Raw genomic sequence first — 15,000 nt, 5'->3', positions numbered from 1 at the left:
GGACTGGAGTGTTTTCTTGGTCCACCTACTGCACTGGAAGGGAGACAGCCATGCGAGGGGAGGCAGGAGGACATAAACGATATGAAGGAGAGAGTGTTTAGTGTTTCTCCTAGGGCAGGAGTGTAAATGTTGCGAAGAAAGATAGGACTAGGAGGACCGGCGTTTTACAGGGAGCTGTTAACACAACAAGCTGGCAGCGGAGCGAGGGGAGGCGGGGGAACGGAGCGAGGGGGAGGGGGAACCGAGCGAGGGGGTGAACGGAGCGAGGGAGGCGGGGGAACGGAGCGAGGGGGAACGAAGCGAGGGAGGCGGGGGAACGGAGCGAGGGTAGGCGGGGGAACGGAGCGAGGGGGGCACGGAGCGAGGGGAGGCGGGGGGGAACAGAGCGAGGGGAGGCGGGGTGGGGGGACGGAGCGAGGGGGGTGGAGCGAGGGGAGGTGGAGGGGGAAGCAATGCTTGGATTTATACAGTTCATTTAATTCAGTAGACCGGTAGAGGATGTAGAGAAGTCATAGAACCCATGTAAACAGGATTAGCTTTGTAAGAGGGAGTTCCACAATTACATACCCACTTTGTGTTCTTCTGTGTGATTCTTCTACAAGAATATTACAATGCTTACACAGCCCTGCCATGTACGATTTAGGATCATGGTGGTGATTACTGTAAATGTGTATTAAGCCACCATTTGTTATGTAAATTCCACAGTAATACCAAATGTTTTGTTGTGTAGAGCTATTGTTTGACTATAGAAGGATGGCAACAAGGCTAAAGCTAATCCTGTTTTCTATTCGGGTGGTTAAAGCGCTGGGCCAGTAACCGAGGTTGCCAGTTCGAATCCCCGAGCCGACAAGGCGAAAAATCTGTTATTCTGCCTCTTGAGCAAGGCAGTTAACCCCTCAGTTAACCCCTCAGTTAACCCCTCAGTTAACCCCTCAGTTAACCCCTCAGTTAACCCCTCAGTTAACCCCTCAGTTAACCCCTCAGTTAACCCCTCAAAACAACAGCTCCCGGACCCCCGGTTTGGCCCCGCCCCTCTCAGAGGGGTTGAGCAAGGCAGTTAACCCCTCAAAACAACAGCTCCCGGACCCCCGGTTTGGCCCCGCCCCTCTCAGAGGGGTTAAGCAAGGCAGTTAACCCCTCAAAACAACAGCTCCCGGACCCCCGGTTTGGCCCCGCCCCTCTTCGGATTCAGAGAGTTAAAAGCGGAAGTTTAGGTTGGACCTTCATGATAGTTTGTTGTCCCCTATCACATTTCATTACGCTTTTAAAGCAAAACCTGCACTCCAAATCACCAAATACGGCGATAGACAGTATGGACATGCTTGTCCTAGAACACATTCTTCTGTCTATATCGTCACGAGAAAGTATATATTTTATTTCAAATATCGTCAAAGTGCACAGTACGCCGTCAGATTAATGTTCTTCCTTCCCTGGTCCTGCCATGGCGCAAAAAAGCATATTTTTATTTTTTATTTTTTTAAATCTCCTCTGCCCTGCTGCTTGCAGGCTCACGGGGCCCTTGAGCGTTGCCGTAGCAACCTGACTCGGCACAGCTTTTCTGCCAGGCTGAACATGGTGATAGTGTAACTCGTAAAATTGACAGTGCAGTTTTATTTCAGGGATTTTTACAACTAGGTTATCTACTTCACATGCTGATATTGACTTTTGGTATTATTTTGTGGAACTTTGTTTTCTAGCTAGCAACCTAGCTAACCAGTCAGCCTTTCTAGAGAGAGCATTGCATTGTGGGTTTTGTATTGGACTTGAGCTCTGCAGATTTCCACAACAATTTTCACATGAGTTATTATAATGGCGAAATGCAAAAATATTTCACAGCGCATATTATTCTCACATTATATTTGCATTATTTAACAATGTATATCTAGGAATGTGTGGTTTTGAGTGGTTTATTCCTGTTAATGGGGAAAGGACAGGAAGCTACCATCGATCGCCATGACAATTCTCTCAGGCTGTTCACAGCCTAATGTCTGTATGTAAACTGCTTTTAACCAGAAGGACATAGAGCTGCGTTTTTTGTCTTTTTAGAATACATATTTATTTTATATTGTTATGAAGGAGGATTTCATTAAACAAGAATAGTTTAGGGACGCTTTTTATTTATTTATTTTTTAAACACATAGCCAGTGACCAAGATGCTACATTCCAGCAGTTGAGGTTCCTGCTCCTTTAGAAAACAAGAGAATCTGACCAATCACATTGCTATTCCTAGTATTAGAAAAAATATGTTTCCATAGCAATTGTCATGTTGATTTGAATTGTGCTGACTGTAATGAGATGATTGTAATAATAATAATAATAATAATATATGCCATTTAGCAGACGCTTTTATCCAAAGCGACTTACAGTCATGTGTGCATACATTCTACGTATGGGTGGTCCCGGGGATCGAACCCACTACCCTGGCGTTACAAGCGCCATGCTCTACCAACTGGTAGTAGTGTAGACTAGTTAACCTAAATCCCTGTGTGGGTTAGTGGTAGAGCACAGGTCATCTGTTACCATGCTCCTCACAGGTCCTCTGTTACCATGCTCCTCACAGGTCATCTGTTACCATGCTCCTCACAGGTCCTCTGTTACCATGCTCCTCACAGGTCCTCTGTTACCATGCTCCTCACAGATCCTCTGTTACCATGCTCCTCACAGGTCATCTGTTACCATGCTCCTCACAGGTCATCTGTTACCATGCTCCTCACAGGTCATCTGTTACCATGCTCCTCACAGGTGCTCTGTTACCATGCTCCTCACAGGTCCTCTGTTACCATGCTCCTCACAGGTCATCTGTTACCATGCTCCTCACAGGTCCTCTGTTACCATGCTCCTCACAGGTCATCAGTTACCATGCTCCTCACAGGTCCTCTGTTACCATGCTCCTCACAGGTCATCTGTTACCATGCTCCTCACAGGTCCTCTGTTACCATGCTCCTCACAGGTCCTCTGTTACCATGCTCCTCACAGGTCATCAGTTACCATGCTCCTCACAGGTCCTCTGTTACCATGCTCCTCACAGGTCATCTGTTACCATGCTCCTCACAGGTCATCTGTTACCATGCTCCTCACAGGTCCTCTGTTACCATGCTCCTCACAGGTCCTCTGTTACCATGCTCCTCACAGGTCATCTGTTACCATGCTCCTCACAGATCCTCTGTTACCATGCTCCTCACAGGTCATCTGTTACCATGCTCCTCACAGGTCATCTGTTACCATGCTCCTCACAGGTCATCTGTTACCATGCTCCTCACAGGTGCTCTGTTACCATGCTCCTCACAGGTCCTCTGTTACCATGCTCCTCACAGGTCCTCTGTTACCATGCTCCTCACAGGTCCTCTGTTACCATGCTCCTCACAGGTCATCTGTTACCATGCTCCTCACAGGTCCTCTGTTACCATGCTCCTCACAGGTCCTCTGTTACCATGCTCCTCACAGGTCCTCTGTTACCATGCTCCTCACAGGTCCTCTGTTACCATGCTCCTCACAGGTCATCTGTTACCATGCTCCTCACAGGTCCTCTGTTACCATGCTCCTCACAGGTCATCTGTTACCATGCTCCTCACAGGTCCTCTGTTACCATGCTCCTCACAGGTCCTCTGTTACCATGCTCCTCACAGGTCATCTGTTACCATGCTCCTCACAGGTCCTCTGTTACCATGCTCCTCACAGGTCATCTGTTACCATGCTCCTCACAGGTCCTCTGTTACCATGCTCCTCACAGGTCCTCTGTTACCATGCTCCTCACAGGTCCTCTGTTACCATGCTCCTCACAGGTCATCTGTTACCATGCTCCTCACAGGTCCTCTGTTACCATGCTCCTCACAGGTCCTCTGTTACCATGCTCCTCACAGGTCATCTGTTACCATGCTCCTCACAGGTCATCTGTTACCATGCTCCTCACAGGTCATCTGTTACCATGCTCCTCACAGGTCCTCTGTTACCATGCTCCTCACAGGTCATCTGTTACCATGCTCCTCACAGGTCATCTGTTACCATGCTCCTCACAGGTCATCTGTTACCATGCTCCATCTGGATATTACAGGAGAGTGTGATTGGATGCTGAGTCATATTCACAGGGAACAAAATGGAAGCAAGTGAGTCAGAACTGCAAGGGTCTATCTGAACTTGTCCAGTGTAGAAACTTTTTATTTTTTTCCCAATTGTGAAACGTTTTGCTACAGTGTGCACAAATGAATATGATCCTGGTGAACCGAGAGGGTGTTTGCAGTCTGCCTCTCTCTTTCTCCGTGTTCACACAGGCTTCTTCTTCTTCTTGTGACTCCGGCTCAGCTAGGAGAGCTGGACGTTCCGGATGGGGGACTAACTGACTTGACAAAACTATAGTTTGTTTACAATACATTAGTGGAGTGGTTGAAAAACGAGTTTAAAAGTTCAAATTTCTTGTTAACAAACTATACTTTTGGCAAGTCAGTTAGGACATCTACTTTGTGCTGGACACAAGTCATTTTTCCAACAATTGTTTACAGATTATTTCCCTTATAATTCACTGTATCACAATTCCAGTGGGTCAGAAGTTTACATACACTAAGTTGACTGTGCCTTTAAACAGCTTGGAAAATTCTAGAAAATTATGTCATGGCTTTAGAAGCTTCTGATTGACATCATTTGAGTCAATTGGAGGTGTACCTGTGGATGTATTTCAAGGCCTACCTTCACACTCAGTGCCTCTTTGCTTGGCATGGGAAAAACGTGTGTTAACAAATGGGGCTTTATTGGCATGTGAGGAACGTGTGTTTAGAATGGGGCTTTATTGGCATGGGAAACGTGTGTTTAGAATGGGGCTTTATTGGCATGGGAAAAACGTGTGTTAACAAATGGGGCTTTATTGGCATGTGAGGAACGTGTGTTTAGAATGGGGCTTTATTGGCATGGGAAACGTGTGTTTAGAATGGGGCTTTATTGGCATGGGAAACGTGTGTTTAGAATGGGGCTTTATTGGCACGGGAAACGTGTGTTTAGAATGGGGCTTTATTGGCATGGGAAACGTGTGTTTACATTGTTTATTTCACTTGCTTTGGCAAAGTGAAAAGACAAAACACAAACAAACAACTATCAAAATTGAACAGTAAATATTGCACTCCACAAAGATTCACGTGTTATATTATTAGCTATGTACAGTGTTTTGTTTTTTAGCAATGTGCAAGTAGTTGTAGTATGAATGGTAGGGAGAGATAAATAAACAGATCGATATTGCTGGTATTTACAATGTTGTTTGTTTTCGCAACGGGCCACATCTTGCTGCTGTGACGGCACACTGTGGTATTTTGTCTAATAGATACGGGACTTTATCCATTTTTTATTTCTTTTCAACATCTTGTTTGGGTCTAGAAGGAGGGTTGGGAAGTTCAGCTCAGTTTCCACCTCGTTTTGTGGGCGCTGTGTCTTCTGTCGAGAGGCAGGTCTATTGCTGCCTCTCACCATAGCAAGGCTATGCTCATAGTCAAGGATGTTCTTAGTTTTGGGTCAGTCACAGTGAGTGGTCAGGTATTCTGCCACTGTATGCTCTCTAAGGCCAGATAACATTCTAATGTGCTCTTGTTTGTTTTGTTATACGCTTTCCAGTGTGTCATGTAATTATCTGTTTGCTTTCTCATAGTTTGATTGGGTCTAATTGTTTTGCTGTCCTGGGGCTATGTGGGGTCTGTTTTGTCTTTGTGAACAGAGCCCCAGAACCAGCTGGATGATGGGACTCTGGGTTCATCTCTCTGTGATGGCGGTGATGGCTCTGTGGTGGAATGTGTGAGCATTGCTTCCTTTTTGGTGGATGCAGAATTGAACATGTTATTTATGGATTTTGATAACTAGTGGGTATCGGCCTAATTCTGCTCTGCATGCATTGTTTGGGGTTTTGCGTTGTACACGGTAAATTTTTGTGAAATCTTGGTTGGTGAGCGGACCCCCAGACCTCAGACCTAACAGCCATAGAGGGCAATGGGTTCTATAACTGATTCTCTCTATCTTGTTCCCACTCAGTCCTGTGGGCCTTATATATTTTGGGCCTCCAGTCGACTGCCATGGAGGATTTAAAAGGATATTGCGAGATGTTCTACTTCCCTAGAAGTAGAACTGATTTGCTACTTCCCCCAGAGTCAAATGAAGTCACGGTTACCATTTTTCTTTTGTCTCTTTGTGGAGTTTTAGGATAATTGAAGTTAGCTTATTGTTAGCCTAGCACAATTGCTGGAAGTCTTCGGTACAGTAGCTAGCTCCTCTAAGAAGCAGTGAAATAGACCTAATTACTCAAGCTGGGTGGTTAGCACTTTGTACTCTATGTATTCAGTAGCCATGAAGTGCTTTGAAAGGTTGGTCATGGCTTACATCAAATCAAATGTTATTTGTCATATGCTCCGACTACAACAGGTAATAGACCTTACAGTGAAACACTTAATAACAAGCCCTTAACCAACGATGCAGTTGTAAGAAAATACCTACAACAAAAAAAGTAATAGATAAGAATAACAAATAATTAAAGAGCAGCAGTAAAGTAACAATAGCGAGGCTATATACAGAGTCAATGTGCGGGGGCACCGGTTAGTCGAGGTAATTGAGGTCATTTGTACATGTTGGTAGAGTTGAAGTGACTATGCATAGATAATAAACAGAGAGCAGCAGCAGTGTAAAGGGTAGTGGGGAGACATTTGGTTAGCTGTTCAAGAGACTTATGGCTTCGGGGTAGAAGCTGTTCAGGAGCCTTTTGGTGCTCCGGTACCGCTTGCCGTGCAGTAGCAGAGACAACAGTCTATGACTAGGGTGGTTGTAGTCTTTGACAATTTTTAGGGCCTTCATCTGACCCCGCCTGGTATAGAGGTCCTGGATGGCAGGAAGCTTGGCCCCGGTGATGTACTGGGCCATAACCACTACCCTCTGTAGTGCCTTGTGATTGGAGGTTGAGCAGTTGACATACCAGGCAGTAATGCAACCGGTCAGGATGCTCTCGATGGTGCAGCTGTTGAATGTTTGGGGGATTTGGTCCATTCCAAATCTTTTATGTCTCCTGAAGGGGAATAGGTTTTGTTGTGCCCTTTTTCACGACTGTCTTGGTGTGTTTCGACCATGATAGTTTGTTGGTGATGACACCAAGGAACTTTGAAACTCTCAACCAGCTCCACTGCAGCCCCGAGTGCTGTTTTAGTGCCAGCATTCGTCTGTGGTGGTATGTAGACAGCTACGAAAAATACAGATAGTGTGGTCCATTGCTTATCATGAGATACTCTACCTCAGACAAGCAAGGCCTCGAGACTTCCTTAGATATCGTGCACCAGCTTTTGTTTACATATATGCATAGGCCCCCGCCCCTCGTCTTACCAGAGGCTGCTGTTCTGTCCTGCCGATAGAGTGTATAACCTGCCAGCTGTATGTTCTTAATGTTATCGTTCAGCCGCGACTCGGTGAAACATAAGATATTACAGTTTTTAATGTCCCGTTGGTAGGATATACGTGCTTTCGGCTTGTCCTATTTATTTTCCAGCGATTGTACGTTAGCTAGCAGGACGGAAGGCAAAGGGCAGATTAGCCACATATCGTCTGATCCTCACAAGGCATCCTGATCTTTACATCTCAGTTTCCTTCTCCAGCGAGTGACGGGATGTGGTCGGGTGTCTGTAGTATCTCCCTCCCGTCCGACTCGTTGAAGGAAAAACTCTTTGTCTAATCTGAGGTGAGTCATCACAGTTCTGATGTCCAGAAGCTCTTTTTGGTCATAAGAGATGGTAGCAGCAACATTATTATGTACAAAATAAGTTACGAACAACGCGGAAAACAAAATTAACAAAATAGGATGTTGGTTTTAAGAGCCGATAAGACGGAAGCCATTGCCTCCAACATCATCAACCAGGAAACCCTGGATCCACTCTAAACCACACCAACACATCCACAGATGATCCACACTGCCTGGTTGCCTGGCTGAATTCCTATTACTGGAGTACCTGGATGGGAGACCAGATGCTACTGGAAGTGGTGTTGGAGGGCCAGTAGGAGGCACTCCCTGGTCAGTCCCTGGATGGGAGACCAGATGCTGCTGGAAGTGGTGTTGGAGGGCCAGTAGGAGGCACTCCCTGGTCAGTCCCTGGATGGGAGACCAGATGCTGCTGGAAGTGGTGTTGGAGGGCCAGTAGGAGGCACTCCCTGGTCAGTCCCTGGATGGGAGACCAGATGCTGCTGGATGTGGTGTTGAAGGGCCAGTAGGAGGCACTCCCTGGTCAGTCCCTGGATGGGAGACCAGATGCTGCTGGAAGTGGTGTTGGAGGGCCAGTAGGAGGCACTCCCTGGTCAGTCCCTGGATGGGAGACCAGATGCTGCTGGATGTGGTGTTGTTTTTAATGTCTAAACAAGATGCAAAAGCTCTTTGGTCAAGGGCCAGTAGGAGGCACTCCCTGGTCAGTCCCTGGATGGGAGACCAGATGCTACTGGAAGTGGTGTTGGAGGGCCAGTAGGAGGCACTCCCTGGTCAGTCCCTGGATGGGAGACCAGATGCTGCTGGATGTGGTGTGTTGGACGGCCAGTAGGAGGCACTCTTCCCTCTGGTCCAAAAAAATATCCCAATGCCCCAGGGCAGTGCCCTGTGTTGGGCTGCCATGTGTAGGGTGCCGTCTTTCGGATGGGACGTTAAATGGGTGTCCTGACTCTCTGAGGTCATTAAAGATCCCATGACACTTATCGTAAGAGTAGGGGTGTTAACCCTGGTGTCCTGGCTAAATTCCCAATCTGGCCCTCAAAGCATCACGGTCACCTAATAATCCCCAGTTTACAATTGGCTCATTAATCCCCCTCCTCTCCCCTGTAACTATTCCCCAGGTCGCTGCTGTAAATGAAAATGTGTTCTCAGTTAATTTACCTGGTAAAATAAGGATTAATTCAAATAAATGAATAAAATAGTTACTTTATCCCTACCTACATGTACAAATGACCTCGACTATCTTGTACATTGACTCAGTACCAGTACCCCCTGTATACAGCCTCCACATTGACTCAGTACCGGTACTCCCTGTATATAGCCTCCCCATTGACTCTGTACCGGTACACCCTGTATATAGCCTCCACATTGACTCTGTACCGTAACAGCCTGTATATAGCCTCCACATTGACTCTGTACCATAATACCCTGTATATAGCCTCCCCATTGACTCTGTACCGGTACACCCTGTATATAGCCTCCACATTGACTCTGTACCGTAACACCCTGTATATAGCCTCCACATTGACTCTGTACCATAATACCCTGTATATAGCCTCCACATTGACTCTGTACCGTAACACCCTGTATATAGCCTCCACATTGACTCTGTACCGTAATATTCTGTATATAGCCTCCACATTGACTCTGTACCGTAATACCCTGTATATAGCCTCCACATTGACTCTGTACCGGTACCTCCTGTATATGACCTCCACATTGACTCTGTACCGTAATACCCTGTATATAGCCTCCACATTGACTCTGTACCGTAACACCCTGTATATAGCCTCCACATTGACTCTGTACCGTAATACCCTGTATATAGCCTCCACATTGACTCTGTACTGTAACACCCTGTATATAGCCTCCACATTGACTCTGTACCGTAATACCCTGTATATAGCCTCCACATTGACTCTGTACCGTACCCCTGTAGCCTCCCCCTGTATATAGCCTCCACATTGACTCTGTACCGTAATACCCTGTATATAGCCTCCACATTGACTCTGTACCGTAACACCCTGTATATAGTCTCCACATTGACTCTGTACCGTAATACCCTGTATATAGTCTCCACATTGACTCTGTACCGTAATACCCTGTATATAGCCTCCACATTGACTCTGTACCGTAATACCCTGTATATAGTCTCCACATTGATTCTGTACCGTAATACCCTGTATATAGCCTCGTTATTGATATTTAACTTTTTTTTAAATAAAAGTTCAATATAAAATTGTATTGTTACTTTTTTAATTTTTTTACTTTATTTAGTACATTTTTATATTTTTAATATATTTTGATTTAGTAAATATTTTCTTACCTATTTATTGAACTGCATCGTTGGTTAAGAGCTTGTAAGTGAGAATTTCACGGTAAAGTCTACATCTGTTCCATATGCGTATGTGACAAAATAAAGTTTCATTTGATTCTTTACAAGTGTATCTGAAACTGAAGTTATTTAAACAAATAAAAATCCTCCAAAGTAGGCATTTCATTAATCCGGCGTTGTCGCACGGATAAGCTGAGACTTCTCAAGTCAACACAGCTAGCCAGTCAATATGCAACAAGCCTGTATTGACACGGTTTAAAACAATAACTATTGTCCTTCAGGAGAAATGCCATACCCTGCGCCTCAATTTGCCATAGCAAATAAAACAACCTTGTGTTCCTTTCACAAACAGTGGTAAACTAAACAGTCCATCCCTTTCCAAACCTTTCCATAACAGAAACATTCCTCAGATGCCTTTCAGACTTTTTATTCGTCCTTCATGACTTCCTTGTTTTATTCCACCCATGGTTAATTCACTGATCATGTGGGTCTGAATAGCCAGCCTGTCCATATAATACGTCCTTTAGTGCCTTTTAGGACTCGTGTCCATACGTCCATGATGAGGTCAGCATGGAATAACTTTCACACGCAATAGGCGAGCTTAACAGCGCTGACATGTTGCTTTTCTAGAGTTATTGGACCACTGAGAATCTTTTTGTCTATTTCACCCCAAAAAAAGAAAAACGGAGAGAGAAAGGACACGTCACCAATCACGTTGATCCATGGAAATGTCCCCTTACGTAGGTAGTTTCTGGAAATGTCTCCTGACGTAGGTAGTTTCTGGAAATGTCTCCTGACGTAGGTAGTTTCTGGAAATGTCTCCTTACGTAGGTAGTTTCTAGAAATGTCTCCTGACGTAGGTAGTTTCTGGAAATGTCTCCTGACGTAGGTAGTTTCTGGAAATGTCCCCTGACGTAGGTAGTTTCTGGAAATGTCCCCTGACGTAGGTAGTTTCTGGAAATGTCTCCTGACGTAGGTAGTTTCTGGAAATGTCTCCTGACGTAGGTAGGTTCTGGAAATGTCTCCTGACGTAGGTAGGTTCTGGAAATGTCTCCTGACGTAGGTAGTTTCTGGAAATGTCTCCTTACGTAGGTCGTTTCTGGAAATGTCTCCTGACGTAGGTAGTTTCTGGAAATGTCTCCTGACGTAGGTAGTTTCTGGAAATGTCTCCTGGCGTAGGTAGTTTCTGGAAATGTCTCCTGACGTAGGTAGTTTCTGGAAATGTCTCCTGACGTAGGTAGTTTCTGGAAATGTCTCCTGACGTAGGTAGTTTCTGGAAATGTCTCCTGACGTAGGTAGTTTCTGGAAATGTCTCCTGACGTAGGTAGTTTCTGGAAATGTCTCCTGACGTAGGTAGTTTCTGGAAATGTCTCCTGACGTAGGTAGTTTCTGTAAATGTCTCCTGACGTAGGTCGTTTCTGCCACTGCCCTGTGATTTCACGATCTACAAATATCAATGTTTATGGATGATTAACTTTCTATATTATTTTTATTAATAAAGTCCTTCGGTGGAAAATGTCCACAATAATTGTAAAATCCACAAACAACAACAAAAACCTTATTGTCCGTAGACAGTGTAACGACTGATTCATCTCCATTAATTACCATTTGATAGGTTCATTATCCATCTCCTATAATATTTATGAACAACAAAAACCTTATTGTCTGTAGACAGTGTAACGACTGATTCATCTCCATTAATTACCATTTGATAGGTTCATTATCCATCTCCTATAATATTTATGAACAACAAAACAACTTTTAAAGTGAGGAGTAGGCATAGTTCTGGGGCGGTAGGTAGCCTAGTGGTTAGAGTGTAGAGGTGGTAGGTAACCTAGTGGTTAGAGTGTAGAGGAGGCAGGTAGTCTAGTGGTTAGAGTGTAGAGGTGGTAGGTAACCTAGTGGTTAGAGTGTAGAGGTGGTAGGTAACCTAGTGGTTAGAGTGTAGTGGTGGTAGGTAACCTAGTGGTTAGAGTGTAGAGGTGGTAGGTAACCTAGTGGTTAGAGTGTAGAGGTGGTAGGTAACCTAGTGGTTAGAGCGTAGGGGTGGTAGGTAACCTAGTGGTTAGAGTGTAGAGGTGGTAGGTAACCTAGTGGTTAGAGTGGAGAGGTGGTAGGTAACCTAGTGGTTAGAGTGGAGAGGTGGTAGGTAACCTAGTGGTTAGAGCGTAGGGGTGGTAGGTAGCCTAGTGGTTAGAGTGTAGAGGTGGTAGGTAACCTAGTGGTTAGAGCGTAGGGGTGGTAGGTAGCCTAGTGGTTAGAGTGTAGAGGTGCTAGGTAACCTAGTGGTTAGAGTGTAGAGGCGGCAGGTAACCTAGTGGTTAGAGTGTAGAGGAGGCAGGTAGCCTAGTGGTTAGAGTGTAGAGGTGGTAGGTAACCTAGTGGTTAAAGCGTAGAGGTGGTAGGTAACCTAGTGGTTAAAGCGTTGGACTAGTAACCGAAAGGTTGCAAGATCGAATCCCCGTAGCTGACCAGGGTACAAATCTGTCGTTCTGCCCCTGAACAAGTTTAACCCTCTGTTTCTAGGCCGTCATTGAAAATACGATTTTGACTTGCCTAGTTAAATAAAGGTAAAACATATAAAATAATGCTTTGACCTGTTGGTGTTATTATATTTAAACTATGTTTGCTCAGGATTCAAACCTTCTCAAACAGTCTCATTCACTCTCATAGAGGAGGTGCTTCCACAATAATGTGATTTATATCACATACGAGAAAAAGTTCAAGCTTTTTAAAATTATATGAAAACAATACTTACAAGACCATTATGATTAATCGAGCAATAATGTATTAATATACATGAATTAATATATAATTGTAATGTGGTGCCTGCCAGTATTTCCTTAAACCTTTATATTTAGAAATACATGTTTCATGATATTTTTGGGGTCAGTAGGTAAGCCAGTCACGGCCGGTTGTGATACAGCCTGGAATCGAACCAGGTCTGTAGTGACGCCTCTAGCACTGAGATGCGTTGGAAACTGTATCACAGCCGGCCATGACTGACTTAAGTAAAGGTTTAAAAAAAAATATATTGACATAAGCTTAGAAACACTCATTTTGCAAACATGGTTTTTATCAATTACTGTGTATATATACACAGTGGAAGTCAGAAGTTTAAGTTTTCATTTTTCCAACAATTGTTAACAGACAGATTATTTCACTGTATCACAATTTCAGTGGGTCAGAAGTTTACATACACTAAGTTGACTGTGACAGCTTGGAAAATTCCAGAAAATTTTGTCATGGCTTTAGAAGCTTCTGATAGGATAATTTACATAATTTGAGTCAATTGGAGGTGTACTTGTGGATGTATTTCAAGGCCTACCTTCAAACTCAGTGCCTCTTTGCTTGACATCATGGGAAAATCAAAAGAAATCTGCCAAGACCTCCACAAGTCTGGTTCATCCTTGGGAGCAATTTCCAAATGCCTGAATGTACCACGTTCATCTGTATAAACAATAGTTACACAAGTATAAACACCATGGGACCACGCAGCCGTCATACCGCTCAGGAAGGAGACGTGTTCTGTCTCCTAGAGATGAACGTACTTTGGCGCGAAAAGTGCAAATCAATCACAGAACAACATCAAAGGACCTTGGTGAAGATGCTGGAGGAAACAGGTACAGAAGTATCTATATCCACAGTAAAACGGGTCCTAAAACGGGTCCTAACCTGAAAGGCCGCTCAGCAAGGAAGAAGCCACTGCTCCAAAACCGCCATCAAAAAGCCAGACTACGGTTTGCAACTGTACATGGGGACAAAGATTGCACTTTTTGGAGAAATGTCCTCTGGTCTGATGAAACAAAAATATAACTGCTTGGCCATAAAGACCATCGTTATGTTAGGAGGAAAAAGGGGGAGGCTTGCAAGCCAAAGAACACCATCCCAACTGTGAAGCACGGGGATGGCAGCATCATGTTGTGGAGGTGCTTTGCTGCAGGAGGTACTGGTGTACTTCTCAAAATGGATGGCATCATGAGGTAGGAAAATGATGTGGATATATTGAAGCAACATCTCAAGACATCAATCAGAAAGTTAAAGCTTGGTCGCAAATGGGTCTTCCAAATGGACAATGACCCCAAGCATACTTCCAAAGTTGTGGCAAAATGGCTTAAGGACAACAAAGTCAATGTATTGGAGTGGCCATCACAAAGCCCTGACCTCAATCCCATAGAAAATCTGTGGGCAGAACTGAAAAAGTGTGTGCGAGCAAGGAGGCCTACAAACCTGACTCAGTTATACCAGCTCAGTCAGGAGGAATGGGCCAAAATTCACCCAACTTATTGTGGGAAGCTTGTGGAAGGATACCTGAAACGTTTGACCCAAGTTAAACAATTTAATTTAAAAGCAATGCTACCAAATACTAATCGAGTGTATGTAAACTTCTGACCCACAGAGGTTGGTTGGGGGTTGGGAGATGCTCATCAAGGTACAAAACCTGCGCCAGAGCACTCAGGACCTCAGACTGGGGCGGTTCACCTTCCAACAGGACAACAGGACAACCACCCTAAGCACACAGCCACAATGCAGAAGTGACTTTGGGACAAGTCTCTGAATGTCCTTGAGTGGCCCAGCCAGAGCCCGGACTTGAACCCGGTCGAATATCCAATATACAAAGGTGTAATATACAATCAAATGAACTGTAAACATTACACTCACAGAAGTTCCAAAATGAGAAAGACATTTCAAATATTACGTCCAAATACAGTGCTGTAACGATGTGCAAATGGTTAAAGGACACAAGGGAAAATAAATCAGCATAAATATGGGTTGTATTTACAATGGTGTTTGTTCTTCACTGGTTGCCCTTTTCTCGTGGCAACAGGTCACACATCTTGCTGCTGTGACGGCACACTGTGGAATTTCACCCGGTAGATATGGGAGTTTATCAAAATCGGGTTTGTTTGTCGAATTCTTTGTGGATCTGTGTAACCGGAGGGAAATATGTGTCTCTAATATG

General features: G+C 44.6%; 1 protein-coding gene across 2 annotated transcripts in view; it reads left to right on the top strand.

Moving 5' to 3' along the window:
- The window catches only part of LOC123989559 (ras-related protein Rab-27B-like), an 88,440-nt gene that overhangs the window by 28,187 nt on the left and 45,253 nt on the right, over positions 1-15,000 (top strand). The window contains exon 1 of one of the 2 annotated variants that reach the window (XM_046290671.1): positions 4,021-4,103. The exons of the other annotated variant lie outside the window; for it this stretch is intronic. Within the exon in view, the coding sequence (XP_046146627.1) occupies positions 4,030-4,103 (74 nt within the window). The 5' untranslated portion in view covers positions 4,021-4,029. Of the gene's footprint in view, positions 1-4,020; positions 4,104-15,000 lie in introns of those variants that run through there. 2 annotated transcript variants of the gene reach the window in all.

Source organism: Oncorhynchus gorbuscha, linkage group LG11 (assembly GCF_021184085.1).
Source record: "Oncorhynchus gorbuscha isolate QuinsamMale2020 ecotype Even-year linkage group LG11, OgorEven_v1.0, whole genome shotgun sequence".
Taxonomy (NCBI): domain Eukaryota; kingdom Metazoa; phylum Chordata; class Actinopteri; order Salmoniformes; family Salmonidae; genus Oncorhynchus; species Oncorhynchus gorbuscha.
This window is presented reverse-complemented; position numbering and strand designations above follow the sequence as displayed.